This window comes from Ciconia boyciana, chromosome 2 (genome assembly GCF_034638445.1).
Source record: "Ciconia boyciana chromosome 2, ASM3463844v1, whole genome shotgun sequence".
Classification (NCBI taxonomy): Eukaryota; Metazoa; Chordata; class Aves; order Ciconiiformes; family Ciconiidae; genus Ciconia; species Ciconia boyciana.
This window is the reverse complement of record NC_132935.1, coordinates 150,132,454-150,147,283: the sequence shown is the minus strand read 5'-3', so window position 1 is coordinate 150,147,283 and position 14,830 is coordinate 150,132,454. Positions and strand designations below refer to the sequence as shown.

Here is a 14,830-nt window from a genome sequence, read left to right as displayed (position 1 = left end):
ACAAAATACTCTTTTTTCTACTAATAATTGAAATCAGTATTCCGGAGGATTTTAATCTATGTATCATAAAGCCAATAATTTCAATAAAACAGAGAAAGCATTATTTCACCTAAAATTTGAATGTCGACTGTTCTGCTCATACAGAATTCTGCAATATTTCTATTTTCGGCAAGATTGATTTTTTTTTTCCTGGACATGTTATTTCTTCAAATAAAAATATTGAATAATGATTTACAGATGGCTAATTTAATTCTCATGGAATTATTTACAAAGTTGAGATGATCTTTTTTGAGGTTTTTCACTCTCCTCTTCAATTTCGTAAACTTTTATAATTACAACTCTATTCCTTTTCTCTGTTTTACATCAAATTATTTAGATTAAATCCATCATTATTAAGCTTAGATGATCTGGTTCCTGAATAAGAATAAAATAATTGTGAGATTTTCAGTTTTTAATAATGGAATTTCAGTGTTGATTAAGCTTATTAGTAAGCTATTATGAACACTGCACTTTAAAAATTATGTTCCCACTCATTTATTTTTTTACTGTAGAATCATACATTACATCACTCGTTATTCCTCAAGAAAACAACATTGCATTTGCATCAAACTGATTATCACTGTGTTATGTTGCTTAGATAGATACCGTAAATTTCAAGTTTAATGCATTTTATGTAGGCATTTTACTTGCAAATAGCAAGCACTGCTTCACAGAATACATACTCAGAAAACATTTGTTATAATCTGCAATTTACAACCTGTTATGGAGAAGGAACAATGTAGTTTCTTGAGACAAGGTTTTGTATGTTCAGCAATATTAAAGCTTTATCAAAATATTCAACACATACCTGTTCCCAGGCAAAGACATGTTGATTGAAGTAGAACTGAATTTGTTCATTGGCAATGTTGATACAGAGTTGTTCAAAAGAATTTTTTTTGAAATTCTCAAAGCCAAAGATATCAAGAATTCCAATGTTCAAACCATCATCGTTTCCACTGCAAAGATTAAATAAACTTTCTATTGTTGTATCTTTATTTTACAATGACTAGCTTCATTATTATTTCACAAAAGGAAATAATGGGCCAAATCTGTACGCCAGTTAAACAGGATAATTTTTGCTAAACCAGATATCTGTTAAAATAACAATCAATTTTTGTTTGAAATACAATAAATGCACATCAGTTCAAAGGTATTTGCAGACCAGATACACTGAATCACATAATGACTGAATCAACTGATAAGCATATAGAGGATTTACAATTTTATTTTTAAACTAATATTTGCTAGTTATTATTCTATTGTAAAAAGCTGACTACAGTACAGAAACAACATGCAGTTCTTTTTGTTTCTCTTGTAATAAAACAGGCTTTACTCACCAGCATCTTGAAATTAAAGATTGCTGTCATTAAATATTATTTCTTCATATTATTTATTCACAACAATTAAAATGGCTTATTTTAATATGAAAGTCAAAAGAATGAACAGCTAGACCTTTTATGCATCTAAATAACTACTTTAAGTACTGGAGTGTGGTATGAATTTAAATTACCAATTAAGTTCCAGAGAAGTACTACTAGTAGAAACTTCAGTTTGACATTTTAGCTAAGGCATTCTGAGAGATACGTGGTCATTTCTGCAACTGGAAAAAAGCTCTAATATTTGTGTCTATTTGCTGAAACAAAAAATTAAGAGGATAAAATTTGGTATCAAACTGAAGTTGACATTAGTGTCTTTTCCTAGCTAAATTAAAAAAATACATCACATTCTATCTATAAAATCCCTTTGAGGGGCTATCTGTAAGCAATTTTTTTTTTTTTTAATAAAAAGTTTAGGAAATTGGATATGAAAAAACAGCCTCAAGATACTCATGAATAGCACTTGAACCTCTTTGTGAAGCCCGTCTCAAAAATGGCCATGTTTCATTGTGGAGGGATCAAAAGTATTTGTTGATTTTGACCTGAATTTGGTGACTATTTTATCTGCCTGGAAATTACATTTTTGGTGACTAGACTGCTGAAATTTGTCTGCCCTGTTCCTCCTCAGAGCTAATTACATAAAAATAGCAAATACAAATTATTTTCCTACCACAAAACCAAAGCAGACTTCTGGGGAGTTTTTTGTCTAGTGAACATTGCAGGTCGAACTTTCTCCTTCCTCACCAGCATAGTTAAGTATTCAATTTGAAAAGGGCTCTGTAACAGGCACATGAGAGAGGCACACAGGCTAGCAGTGCTGCCCCATCTATCATGAATTTTATCCTATCATTTACTGATTAAAGTTCTGTTTATTGCTGCTCTGTTGTAACCAAATATTTGAAAGTTTAGACAAATTTTAGGATTTAGGAAAGCCTTGGCTTTCCTCTGATGTTTCAAAAAAAAAAAAAAAACCCAGAAAACCCAGATTTGCAAACCAAAGCTATTTATTATTGATATTCCTCTTCAGGTAGTTAAAAGTTTGCCCCTTTTCACTCCTACTATCAGCGATAGAGGGCCCTGAACTATAGGATCTACAATGCATGCCACATCATTTCTTCTTTAATTTGCAAAAGGTATTACATCCTCATGCCCAATATCTTTCTTGTCTCTGTGTTTAAAATGTCACTGTGTAAGGGTAGGGTGGACATTAACCTCAGTAAATGTGTTTGGAAACTACTCTCACACATATATGAAACCACGCTTATAAAAGCGACAGAAGCAACAGCATCAGTGCAAATAAGAGCAGAATTTGATCTATGTAATCAACAGATGATTGTCAAAAGTTGACCCTGAAAAATATAGGAAAATATAAAGGAAAAAGTAGTTAGTATGTAATTTACAAAGGGTTAAATGAGTAATGGTCAAACAGGAAAACACCAGACGCCTGTGCTATCCACATCTACCGTATTTTCACTGCATACTATGAACAGGATAAAACCTTCTTTTTTTTTTAACATGGTGGTGTCATAAACAAAAAGGTAGCAGAGAAAAAGTAGATCAGAACACTAAATGCTCTAGTGTAGATGATATTATTCCCACAGAAAATCTCTCTTTATTCTGGAAAAAGCTTCTTTTACCTTAAATGTTTGTCAGGTTTGAGTAAAGTGTTGATGCGATTGACTATCCAGCTAAAGAGGCGCCCGTACAGTGCTTTGGCCATGGCATCTCTGACGTCAGTGGCTTTTTCCACAGTGTTGGGACGAATAATTGTTTCTCCTCGAGTCACTACACAGTGAGAGGTGAGGGCCTCTTGCAGTTCATCTGCCTGAATACAAAGCAAGGACGCACCTAGGAAGGAAGGTCACAGGCATAGCTCAGAGGCAGATTTTGGAAGGAAAAAAATGCACTTTTCCAGTCAAAGCTGCAAGTGCAACGTATTATGAATAAGGGCCAAATCAAAGTCTTGAACTATGACTAATGAGGGAGTTCACACCAAACAACTGTCAGTATCTAATTTAGTCACCAACCTTCCTAGCTTCCACCGCAGTCAATGAGTAAGTGATTCAAAGCAGAGGCCTTTAGGTTCTAAACTGCTTTATCAAGGAGGCTATTTCTCCAAACTGTCTACGGAGAAATGCTAGGGAATCTAGGTGACTAGGTCAGGAGTATGTAAGTTGTGAGGTGTGAATAACCCTCTCAGTTATAATCCACCCATATAAGCCACTGCTGTCCTCCTTTTGCTCCAAAAAAGGGGTGCTTCTTTCCCAGTTCCACAATATTTTTCTACCTATGGCAGGAAAACATGTAAGAAGATAGCGTGAAGACTTGATTATCTCCCCACCTGTAACTGCTGAGAAAGAGTAGCAACTTTCTTGAGGATCTTTGCCCCTTTCCCTCCTCTGCCTCCCGGCAGCCTACAATGTAAGGTATCCCTTCCAAAGAATTAGTGAGCCATATTTCAACAGGCACATGTGGGGAACAAATAATGAGTATCTGAGAAAGAAACTGGGAAAAAACTATTCAATGTGTTAATGAGGTTCTCCATCAAATGTTCAAATAACCTTGGAAAAATTCCAAATATTTTCTTTTCAGGCATCTGCAGTATTAGTCATGTTTCCTGAATGCCAGTGAACTGGTTAGTCAAATAAGGTGCATAACATGGAAAATTTTTTCTTTTTGCATTTGAATTCAGGTGGGCTTGGAATTAGTCTATCTTCAGCATTTAATTATTCTTGCAAAGTTTCCACATGAATACAGTTTTCATTGATAACTCTCTTGCAATAAAGGAAATTTGCTATCAAAACACTAAAGGAAAACAATCTTAAATCAAGAAAAAACACTCACAATTCTCAAGGGCTACTGGATTGGAAATGTTGCTCTTGTCAATCATATGTTCAGATACAACTGCAGAAAATTCAATGTTACCCACATTTAAAATGGCAGCCAGGACACTGTACACACTTCCAAGTTCCTGAAAAGTATATTAAAAAATATACAATACTTAATAGCCAGATAGATTTGTCACTTTGGTTTGTGCGATGGGCACGTGTGTGTGTGTGTTGTTTCCTGTTGTCTGCCACATGCCCACTACTTTAAGAATACTGTTCTCAGCAGTTATTCCCTGTTCTGTACTCAGCATAGTCTTTCAAGTGTAAGACACCCAAAGAGGGCAAGACAAACTCTAGCCTAATCTCTCTTCCATACTTGTCGACAGGACAGGATTGACATGGAATAGGGGAAGCACAAAACAGTGGTGAAGATAATCCTCTTACACAGGAAGTATTCAGAGGTTATTTATATCCACTCTTCACTGTGTCTGCAGGCACAACCATGTCTAAAAACGTAATACCTAGATCAACAAAAATATAAACAAATCTTCAGCTATGTTTCTGGGATCACAGAAACAAAGGTACTCCAAATAATAGGCCTGCCACGGCTCCCACCGATGTCATCAGAAAAAGTTTCACTGGGAGAAGAGTGAGACCTCACTTCTCTGATTTGGCAAAGCACTTTACCCTTCAAAATGTCAGTTAGGAACTGTGTACTCACCAAAGCACTTTAGTATGGACTTTATTTAAACACATTTACATTTCAAATGATTTAGTAGGTTCTGAAGAGGGATTCTGCCTTGAAAAAGGCTAATATTAGTCTGGACAGTGAAGTGATATATATAGTAAATTATTTTAAGTACTTACATAGGACAAATAAAATCATATTTGCAATTAATGAAATAATGCTTTCATTGCAGATTTGACTTAGATTTGAACTATGAATTTTCATCTGAACTGTGAATGTTTACTTGATGATCTGTGGGTATTTTCTACTCAGAAATGCTGAGGTGTTCCTGTAAAGCAGACTACATTTTAAGCTAGGAATCTGTGATACTATATATTTTGAGGCATGCAGTAATAGTGTATTTTATAAATAGCAGGTTTATAAGTTTTATAGTAGTTTTATAAGAAGCAGTTTTGTAAATTTGATTGGTATTTTATAACAATGGACTTTTCGTAATTGCACAGCATTTTATCCCTAAAATTCAATAGTTTGCTGGTACCATGTCAGGCATCATTTAGTCAGATAAAATCCTTAATTGCTCTAGAATACTTGATCTTGTTTTCAACACTTTCAGAAGTTAATCTAGCAGTTAATAAATTAATTATTCCAGTGACAGCAAGACAAACTAGATAAACTCACTCTACAAAATTATGCTAAGGATAATTGGCATACAGTTTACCTAGGTTTTAAGCAATCATTTTCATTTTAGGCTTAGGGACACAGATGAAATGCAAAGAAATGGATAGCTTAACTTCTGCCATTATGCCATACAGTATGTAAAGCTGCTGACATTTTTGTGCCCTTTTCCAGCATGTTTGAAATCTGGCTTGATCTGTATCATACAGCATGATTATTGTTCACCTCAGTCAGTCCTTTCCTATTAATTTTGCCATGCAACCTGAAATAAAACAGTGTGATTTTAAGACAGGGAGTACTTACAGTAGTTACTATTAAAGCCTGTCAGTCAGTTAAAAACAAATTTCAAAGAAATAAAGCCTTGTTTAGGTCTCAGTTTGGAATGGAGTGGAGAAGATATTCTGTCCAAGATTTTCTGCTAATAAAACTTGGAACATGCTTATGTAGAACCTCCTCTGTGCACTGGGATCAATGTCAAAGCTTAAGGCTGCATTACTAAAAAGTGAACTTAGAAAAGGAACTAATTGTCTACAGTATCTTTTTCTCACTGAAAATAAATTGTCTCTGCACATGTATCCTATATCAGAACCTCAGTGGGGGAAGAAGACTTCTCTGTTCTTTCAGTCTTGCAAACAGCCTCAGACAGGCTAATTCACCCTGTGGAGAATGTAAGACAGGCTAACATGATGGGGCTCACATGTAACCACAGTTAGATTGCCTGTGGTACTCAACCTGCTTTTGAAACTGTGGGGGTTCGGCAGGTAGATGATTCTTTACAGATTCAGCTCACGGTGGCTTGCTAAGTTAATAAAGTTAAGATCCATGCTAGAACTGCACAATGCGGCCAGTGACCTAGTTCTAACTGGATCTTCAATATGCAAGGAAGGTTGTCTCTTTTGGATGATCAGGATTATTGTTTCCATCCATCCAAGTGAACAAAAGAACCAGGAACAAAAACAGTCTTGCTGCTTTTCATGGTATAAACTAGGACTTATCAAGGTCTCTGGTGCTGTGACAAAATTGCTGTCAGTGCTGAACTGTGCATAGCCTTCCATGCTGCTTCTAGAAAGGTGAAAGTACAGGTGTGAAAGGATGTGATAGTACAGGTGTGATATTACCAAGTGCAGTTGTGAATAAGAATGTAGAGGAGAAAGAGACTGTGAACTCCACTGCTACTACGACTTAATGCAAAATGAGTATAGAGGAACAGAATAGGTGAATAAATCTGTTCTGCTAGGTATTCAAATATTTACATTGAGGGAAGCCAGAAATACTCAACAGAAGTGAGTAATTTTCTGTGAAAAGCTCCTTACAACATGCGGTTTTGTCAAAGATATTAAAACATACATCCATTCTGCAGCACTAGTGCTATATTTCACAGACACTATACAGATCATACTCCTACTATTGTTTGTGATAGATAAAGTCAGCGGTAAACTACAGCTGTGATGCACCACTTCTCCTAAGAAGAGAGAAGTAGGGTGCAGGATGGGGTTGCCTTCCCTTGCATCCTACTTTATAAATCCAGAGGCCTGTTTTTATTTTAATTATACCAAAGACAGCCTGAGGAGAGCGGTTTAATGGCCAGCAGAGCAATGATATGAGATCATAAAGAAAGAATGGGTTCAGTTAATGTTTAGTGATGAGATTCACTCCAAAGGGATGTAAAAACTTCATTCAACTTTACCCCTGGAGTTATGAAAAAGTATTGAGTTCATCAAAACCCAGATCAACTCAATGAATTTTTAGAACTCTCACCATGGACTTCATCTTAAAACAGAGATGAGGCTTATATTCACAGGCCTAAAATTATAGGCTAATAAATAGTTACAACATAATTTTCTATGCATTTAATTTGCAAAAGCCTTTTTTTTCCCAATTACTCAGCTGTGCTGTGTTCACTGATTTCAAAGTCTTGTTGACTAATACCATTTTATTAGTTTATCGATGCCTTGGAACCTTAAAAATTTAAATGTGGTAACATAACAGTAAGTTGACCATGCAATATCCTAAAACATAAACACACTACTGCTAAAGGAAGAAAATAACAAGGGAGGTTATTTGAAAGCTTTATATAAGTTTTTCCTGATTAAGGTAGACATTAAAGTTCACCAAAAACAAAGGGTTATCAGCACTCACCTCCAGTGTAAAACCTATGACTTTGAAGCACTGTTCAATTAATTCAAACTGAGACTTATAAAAGCTATTGTTCATGAAATCTTGCACTATTCTGAAATGATCGTTTTGCAGATATCTGAAAGAGTTGATGGATACAGAGTTAGAATGTAAATGAGGTTGAGAATTCAACACCACCACATTTCTTAGTAATCAATTTATGTAAAAATAAACTGCATTACCTGGGAGGTCTATATTCTGGCAGTTTATAATGTGCCAGTTTTTTCTTTTCCGCCAGACCAGCATAAATGTAATAAAAAATATGGAAATTTTTCTCTCCTCTGAAACAACAGAAACAACAAACTGGTTTAGTAATGTAAGTATGTTACATTTACTGATGACATACATGCTATTATTAAATGTTATTTTAATAATGGGCAAGGCTTATGCAAACTGGCAGAGGACTCTGAAAGAAGCTTTATTACACCAGTTCCTGTGAAGTGAACACCCTTTCTGTGCCATTATGTGTTTGTTCTGAAGCTGCCAGGGTGGCTGCTCGGTGCTACAAGCAGCTAAATGCTGCTCTGCCTTTGATGCAATTAGTAGATGGTAGATGCTGGGTGAGTTCTTGCATGTTGCTCATCCACCCACATTAAACGGGCTGTTTAACCTCCAGTTATTTTAAAAAAATCTTCTGACCACGGGAGAGCTATACACTCACTGAATCCAGTATGTTTGCTGTGTCCTTAGCCCTGAACTAAGAAAGCACATAAGCAGACCTTCAGCAGAAGGCCTTATGACTTGGCATGCTTTGCCTAAAAGTTAGGTGCCAGAAGGTTTATTGCACATCCAAGGTTCCTGTGCACCTTATGAGGAAGAACTGAATGCTTAGGTGGAAATCTGCAACCCCCACTGAACTCTGAGATGGCCAAGTCAGTCACTATGAAATGGCAAAAAGGAATTGTGTTCAAACCTCTGGTTTCTGCATGAGCTGAGGCGTGTGTCTCAGGAGCACCATTACATGCTGCTGTGAAACAGGATCAGAGCCCAATGCACTCCTCTCTGCATGGGGGTGCCTAGATCAGAGTCCAGGGCCAACTGAGTTTGCATATTTTACTGTGGACAGTCAGTAGTAGAAAACAAGATCAATTTAAGGAGTAGGAGCAGATCCCCTATCTTCCCCCTCAGTGTCTTAACCATTAGGTTGCATAGCCATGCTTTGCACGCTCTCTGAAACCTCACGGTGTCCTGATGGTTTGTGTATTCTCTTGGAAAGGTAGGGGAACCTGTAGGTTCAAAATCTCTTGGCTTGAAGTGGGTCTGGAACTTGGGTCTCCCATTTATGGGTAATCAGTCACTGGTTTTCTGCAAAAAGTCATTCCTAGGTCTCCATGTGAGTTTGGGAGTCGAGTTCTCCCGGAAGAGCAGAACAGACCGTCCTTGCAATGCAGGTACTGAATGCCAGTTCTCTGCCGTGGCACAGCCATATGGACCAGCTGCACAGAGACCTCAGTGAAGAGGAGAACACGCTCAACACAAACAGCTTCAGGCGCCCCTGCAAGTTCATGCCTCAAAATTTAACCTCCTTACAGTGGCTCTCATGCTAAACACGTCGATGGCATTGTCTTGTGAATTCAGATGTCTAAACACCTACTTAAATAGCATTGGAGGCACATAAATGTTTTGCTGACTTCCTGTCTCAGCATGTGGCTAAATATAAATACAAAACTGACAGCCACAGAACAAACCCATGAAAAGTTATGAAAAAAAATGGTATTTTAAGGAAAAAGCTGGTTTTATTCTGAAAAAGCAGTTTCTGTGCTTATGTTGAACTGGGGAAAAAACCACCATTTCATAAAATTGCTTCTAACTTTAAATTGTTTATTGAAACATTCCAAGTGATACTTAGATGTTCTTCGTGTCACAAATCTACAACAGGCAACAAGGTTCTGCAGAACTACAAAAAGAGTAAAAATGAGTAAGAGATCAGCAAGGGGAAAAATTTAAATCAGTGACAACATTCCTCGTCTCAAACTCTGTTTTTGCTATTGTTATTATGGCAGAAATAGAGTTGCCAAAATACTTTTTATCTGGATGTGCTATATATTAGGATAGAAAATACATGTCAATAATTTCAATTAATTGGAAATGCCATTTAATTTTTCTGTCATTTTATATTATGAGATACACACATGACAGAGATCTACATTTGGTCCATAACCCTTTATAACCAAATCCTACTGGATGCTCCAAAATGGAAAACGAGCACTTTGCAAACAAACAAACAAGCTACAATACTAGAGGAAACGTTGAGGAATTAAATCCAAGTGATATACTTAACACAAAACTTCAAACTTCCACAAAGGAATTTATAACTGAACTATTAGAAAGTTTTTAATTCTTTACACATTCTGATACAGTTTATATATCACATATGCATTTTTATGAGATTCGTTTGAATAATGCAGGAAGCAATGAAAAAAAAATCAGGAGTAGTTTTCAGCTACAGATTTATAAGCTATTCATGTATCATTCATAAGAAAAAATCCTAGTACCTTATTCATCTTTCTGTTTTGATCCAAGATAATTTCCTGCATTGTAGGCCTACTCTGTAACCCCCAAATTAGGTCAAATATAATATTTATACTTACACTGCCTGGTGGACAACTCTGGACTTTTCAAGAAGATACTCTGAAATCTGAGCTCCTACTACAGTGCCACCACAAGTGAATTTCATTTCCAAATATTTTCCAAATCTGCTTGAGTTATCATTGATGATGGTGCCTGCATTCCCAAATGCTTCTACAAGGTTATTCACCTGGAGGATCTTCTCCTGTAGAGTCCTGTTATTAGCCTGGATATGAAAAAGATATTGCTTAAAATTATCAGTAATCATTCAAATACATTAATTCTTAAGTGTTTCTTTCCTCTTCTAGTTGGTATTGTGACATCATCAGGGCAGCCATTCCCACCTGAATCGTATGGAAAGAAAGGCATGTATATATCATAAAACCTGTCGGAATATAGCAATCTGCAGAACTAATGGCTGGCTGGAAGAGGTAACACACATAATGATAACAACAACACCAGAACTAATCAGTTTCTGTGGTCCAGCACTCTGAGATGGCCGGCCTGCTTTTAGGATCCTTGTTAGCATCTGCTTACTGCTGTGCTGCACCGTACCAATAGATCAGTTTGCTTGCATCTCACCTGGGACATGCAAAAATGGCATTTTATTTAGACAGTTACGGTGGTCACTTCCCAGAATGACCATGTCCCACTGACAGCAATCAGGTTGTGGAAGGAGGTGAAAAGCCAGAAGAGTATTTTAATTAGTACAGTTTGGGTGACTTGAAAACACTCAATTAAACAAGGGACAGACTAAACCACAGCCCTCACTGCAGTGGATACTTCCCTGCGGAATCCCCAAAATATTTTCAAGTGACCCTAGTTCAGGAGGGAGGAAGGTGTAGATAGATCAGCATCACGTTCCAATCTGACCTTACAGAAGTTCTTTGGCAAATGTGTTACAGTCTTGCCCCCCTAGGTTCAGTCAATTTGGCCTAAGATATGCCTACCTTACAGAGGCAGTCCCTTTGAAACATACCTTGCCCAGGACAGTGAGCTGCTGAACCAGAAGATGGGCACTTTGCGTCTTGCCGGCTCCACTTTCTCCAGAAATAACGATACACTGCAGAGAACAAGAGCATGACTCTGAGCTCATCACACATCTCTCAGCCTAGCAAAGAATATAATTAAGACACCTCATCTTTACCTGATCGGAGTTGTATGTCACCATGGACTGATAACCTATGTCAGCAACAGCAAAAATATGAGGAGGGTTGGCAGTCCGTTTGGCTCCAATATACAGTTTGGAATGCTAAGTATAAGAAAAATGAAAACATTATCAGTGTCCCTTAACAACTTTTTTTTTACCAGAGTTTAGTTTTATTTTCAGATGAGTGTACAGCATGCTGAGGTTACCAGCAGCGATGTTTTCTGAGTGAGCGGTTGCTGCACTTACTATACCATGAATGTATGTGTACTTCATACTATAAGAACTGCTAAAAAAGGTGAAGCACAATTTTGTATGATGTCAGCCCTGATTATGCTATGAAACTCAAATTATTAGAAGAAAATTTAATGTTGCCAGACATCAAGGACCAACTTATAATTTCATTTTATTTGTACTTCACATCCTCTTAGTACTTCTGCATGATATCTATGTCAAAACTTAAGATTTTTTCTGTACCTGTAGTATCTGATAATTAATAATGCCAAATTCTCATATGACTAGACTTTCATATCTGTTCCCTTTTGTATAATGGGGAGGCAATTCACAAAAGTTAAAATTTTACAGGGTTGCTTTGTGAACTGTCTGATCAATTGGGAGGAACACCCCCAGCTCCTACCTCCTGCCATTCACAGAAGTTCTCCATGGGAACTGGAGGAGAAGGAATGCTCCCTCCCACAAAGAGGGGTAAGATTCATCTGAATGAATGCACTTATCTGTACAGAGACTACTTCTGGACTAGCTGCTATGGGCAGCTAGCACCTTTACACTCCGTGGGGTTCTAGTCAACAAATCTCATTAAGTTTAGCACCATTTATCTCATCGTAGAATGCATATCGAAAGTCACTAGAAGAACAATAACCTCAAAAATCCTATTTCTATCCATTGATTAAAATGGATGACTTGCTTAGATATAGCTGTTTGCACTTTAGACATGATATAGACATGATCCACACTATAGACATAAAGATACCAGAAATTAAATTTTTTGGAGTTTCTAATTTCTGTGCTGAAATTCATCACAGGATAAGGATGTGTGTCAACATGCACTTGAAGGGACAACTGTATTGGTAATTCTGTTTTTCAGAGTGAACTGAAGTAAATCTCAAGAATGGTCTTACACAAATATTCCTATTTTAATGGAAATCGGTGCTAGTTTATGAGAACCAAACCTAGATTTTCACACCTGTGAAGAATAAATATCTATGTTCCGAAATGGATTGACAGCGATGAGAATGTCCCCAACATATGTGTAGATCTGATCCTTGGCGTAACCCTTCTGCAACTGCTCTGTTACTGTATTCTGACGGAGGAAGAATAGGAACATTGAATCACATGGGGAAAAAAAAAATATTAGGAAAATGTATAAAATATTTATGTAGTTATAATGACTGAGGATAGAGAGGGAAGGTATTAATAGTCAGGAATACAACTGATCATGATCAAAAGTGAGTAACACTTTCAAACACACTGGCATTGCTAATTTCTTGTGTCCAAACTCACTTTGAACAATATATACTTACAGATCCCCAAGTGGCTGTAGAAAAATGAGTTAATAAGTTTAAATTCAATTTAAATTCAATTAATCAAAGGTTTCCATGAGACAGTCTTGTCTTCATTTCTAACACTACAGCTTCATGTAACTCATCAAGCAAGAGCCATATGCTTGAATTCATAACTGCCGTTACAGCTGCTCTAACATTACTCTCAGTTATGACAAGACACAGATGTTCAACTGTTTGGATCCTATTAATGTAAACAATCAGGCATCTTTCTATATTAACAACTAGTCTCTGCTGTGATTCTTTATTGCTGCTGCAGAGCCAGTTGTCCCTGAACCAAGTAAAAAGAAGGACCCATTAGCGGCATACCCAATTGCTTGACATAATTTCCCTCAGCTGCTTCTGCATACAGAGCTGGGTATGTAAAGTGCCTGGTTAGGTTTCCAATCAAAACAGGACATAGAGCTGGATGAAGAAATTCAAACCAGCCTTGCGACTATTCTGAGGTACATGTGAAAATATTTAGGCCCTATTCCCACTGGAACAGAACAACCGGCAGCAGAGGACTACAGAAGGAATTGTTTTCCCTCCACATCCATCTCTTCAGTGTTGTGCGCTGTGTTCTGGTTGATGCACTTAAAACCTGAATTCTCAACAGCTGAAGAGGTTACATTTCCTTCACAGGAAAACATAAAGAGAAAACTTTGTTTTTCTGTTGCCTTGATAAACTCTTCCCTTTTTGGTTTTGAATGCTACCTTGCTTTTGGCCATAACCAGATTCACATTGACAGAATTTTTTAGGGGAACTTCTGCCCTTTTTGGAATTATTTCTTGCACCGATAGAAGGTCTCCTGTTTTGCTCTTCTGATGGGGCTATCTAAACAGGAAGAAAAGTTTGAATGGAAGAAAGGAGACAGTTCTGAGAAGCTGTCATTCATATGTGAAAGGGGTTTTAAACTGAATTGGATTTAGTAAAATATCACATAGTCAAATGATGCCTTTAGATGGAGGCTTCTTGAGGACATTCCTGAGAATGGTTCACCTCTGAGGAGATGGGATATACTTCCGGCTCGTCTGGAAGTAATTTTTGTGTGTCTTTAGCTCAGATTGTTTATGTGCTTCACAGCAAAAGATAAAAAACACTCTTGCTAGCATATGGCTATTCCCAATATTTAAAAAATGCTTAAATCTGAGCTTTGTGCAGTAGATGAAGTCTGGATTAGCTCAATTAGTATTAACTAAACATTAAGCTACTAAACCAAGCTCTTGGATGATGAAAGATATTCTGTGGGCTGTTACCATTATATAGTTTACCAGCTCAAGAGCCACACTGAGTATTCTGGACTGACGAAGATACAATATACCAGAGAAGTTTTACAGATAAGAGAATGTGAATTATAGTCTTATGCAAAGCCCAGTAGAGGAAGAATGACAGTTTGTTTACAACCACTGATGGCCTCTAAGACCTGCAGATAATGTGCTATAGCCTGATTCTTCTGTTTTTGAAGCTTAAAGCATAAAAGCAACAGGCTTCCCTCTTCCCTTATGCATGTTCCCCTGCTCCTAGTGGACTCATTTCAAATTTGACAAACCAGTGAGATTTGTATCAGTAATTTTGTCAAAAGCTCACCAGAAGGCATTGACAGATCAGGGCCTCAGCTGACATAAATTGATCTCAATGCATCTCCACACCGAAGTCAGTCAGTGAGAACCCAGCCTAGGAGAGTATGGTAAGCCAATTTAAGACAACTCTAGACGTCCAAGCAACAGGGGAGAGAAGGTGCTTGTTCTTGAACATGGACCAATTTCAGGTT

General features: G+C 37.1%; 1 protein-coding gene across 2 annotated transcripts in view; it reads right to left on the bottom strand.

The window, feature by feature from the left end:
* The window catches only part of MYO3A (myosin IIIA), a 114,884-nt gene that overhangs the window by 42,951 nt on the left and 57,103 nt on the right, over positions 1-14,830 (bottom strand). For both annotated transcript variants that reach the window (XM_072851520.1, XM_072851521.1), the window contains exons 10-18: positions 12,701-12,817; positions 11,497-11,601; positions 11,329-11,412; positions 10,373-10,575; positions 7,964-8,062; positions 7,746-7,860; positions 4,260-4,386; positions 3,053-3,263; positions 848-995 (exon numbers count right to left, since the gene is read on the bottom strand). In XM_072851520.1, the coding sequence (XP_072707621.1) occupies positions 848-995; positions 3,053-3,263; positions 4,260-4,386; positions 7,746-7,860; positions 7,964-8,062; positions 10,373-10,575; positions 11,329-11,412; positions 11,497-11,601; positions 12,701-12,817 (1,209 nt within the window). The remainder of the gene's footprint in view (positions 1-847; positions 996-3,052; positions 3,264-4,259; positions 4,387-7,745; positions 7,861-7,963; positions 8,063-10,372; positions 10,576-11,328; positions 11,413-11,496; positions 11,602-12,700; positions 12,818-14,830) is intronic.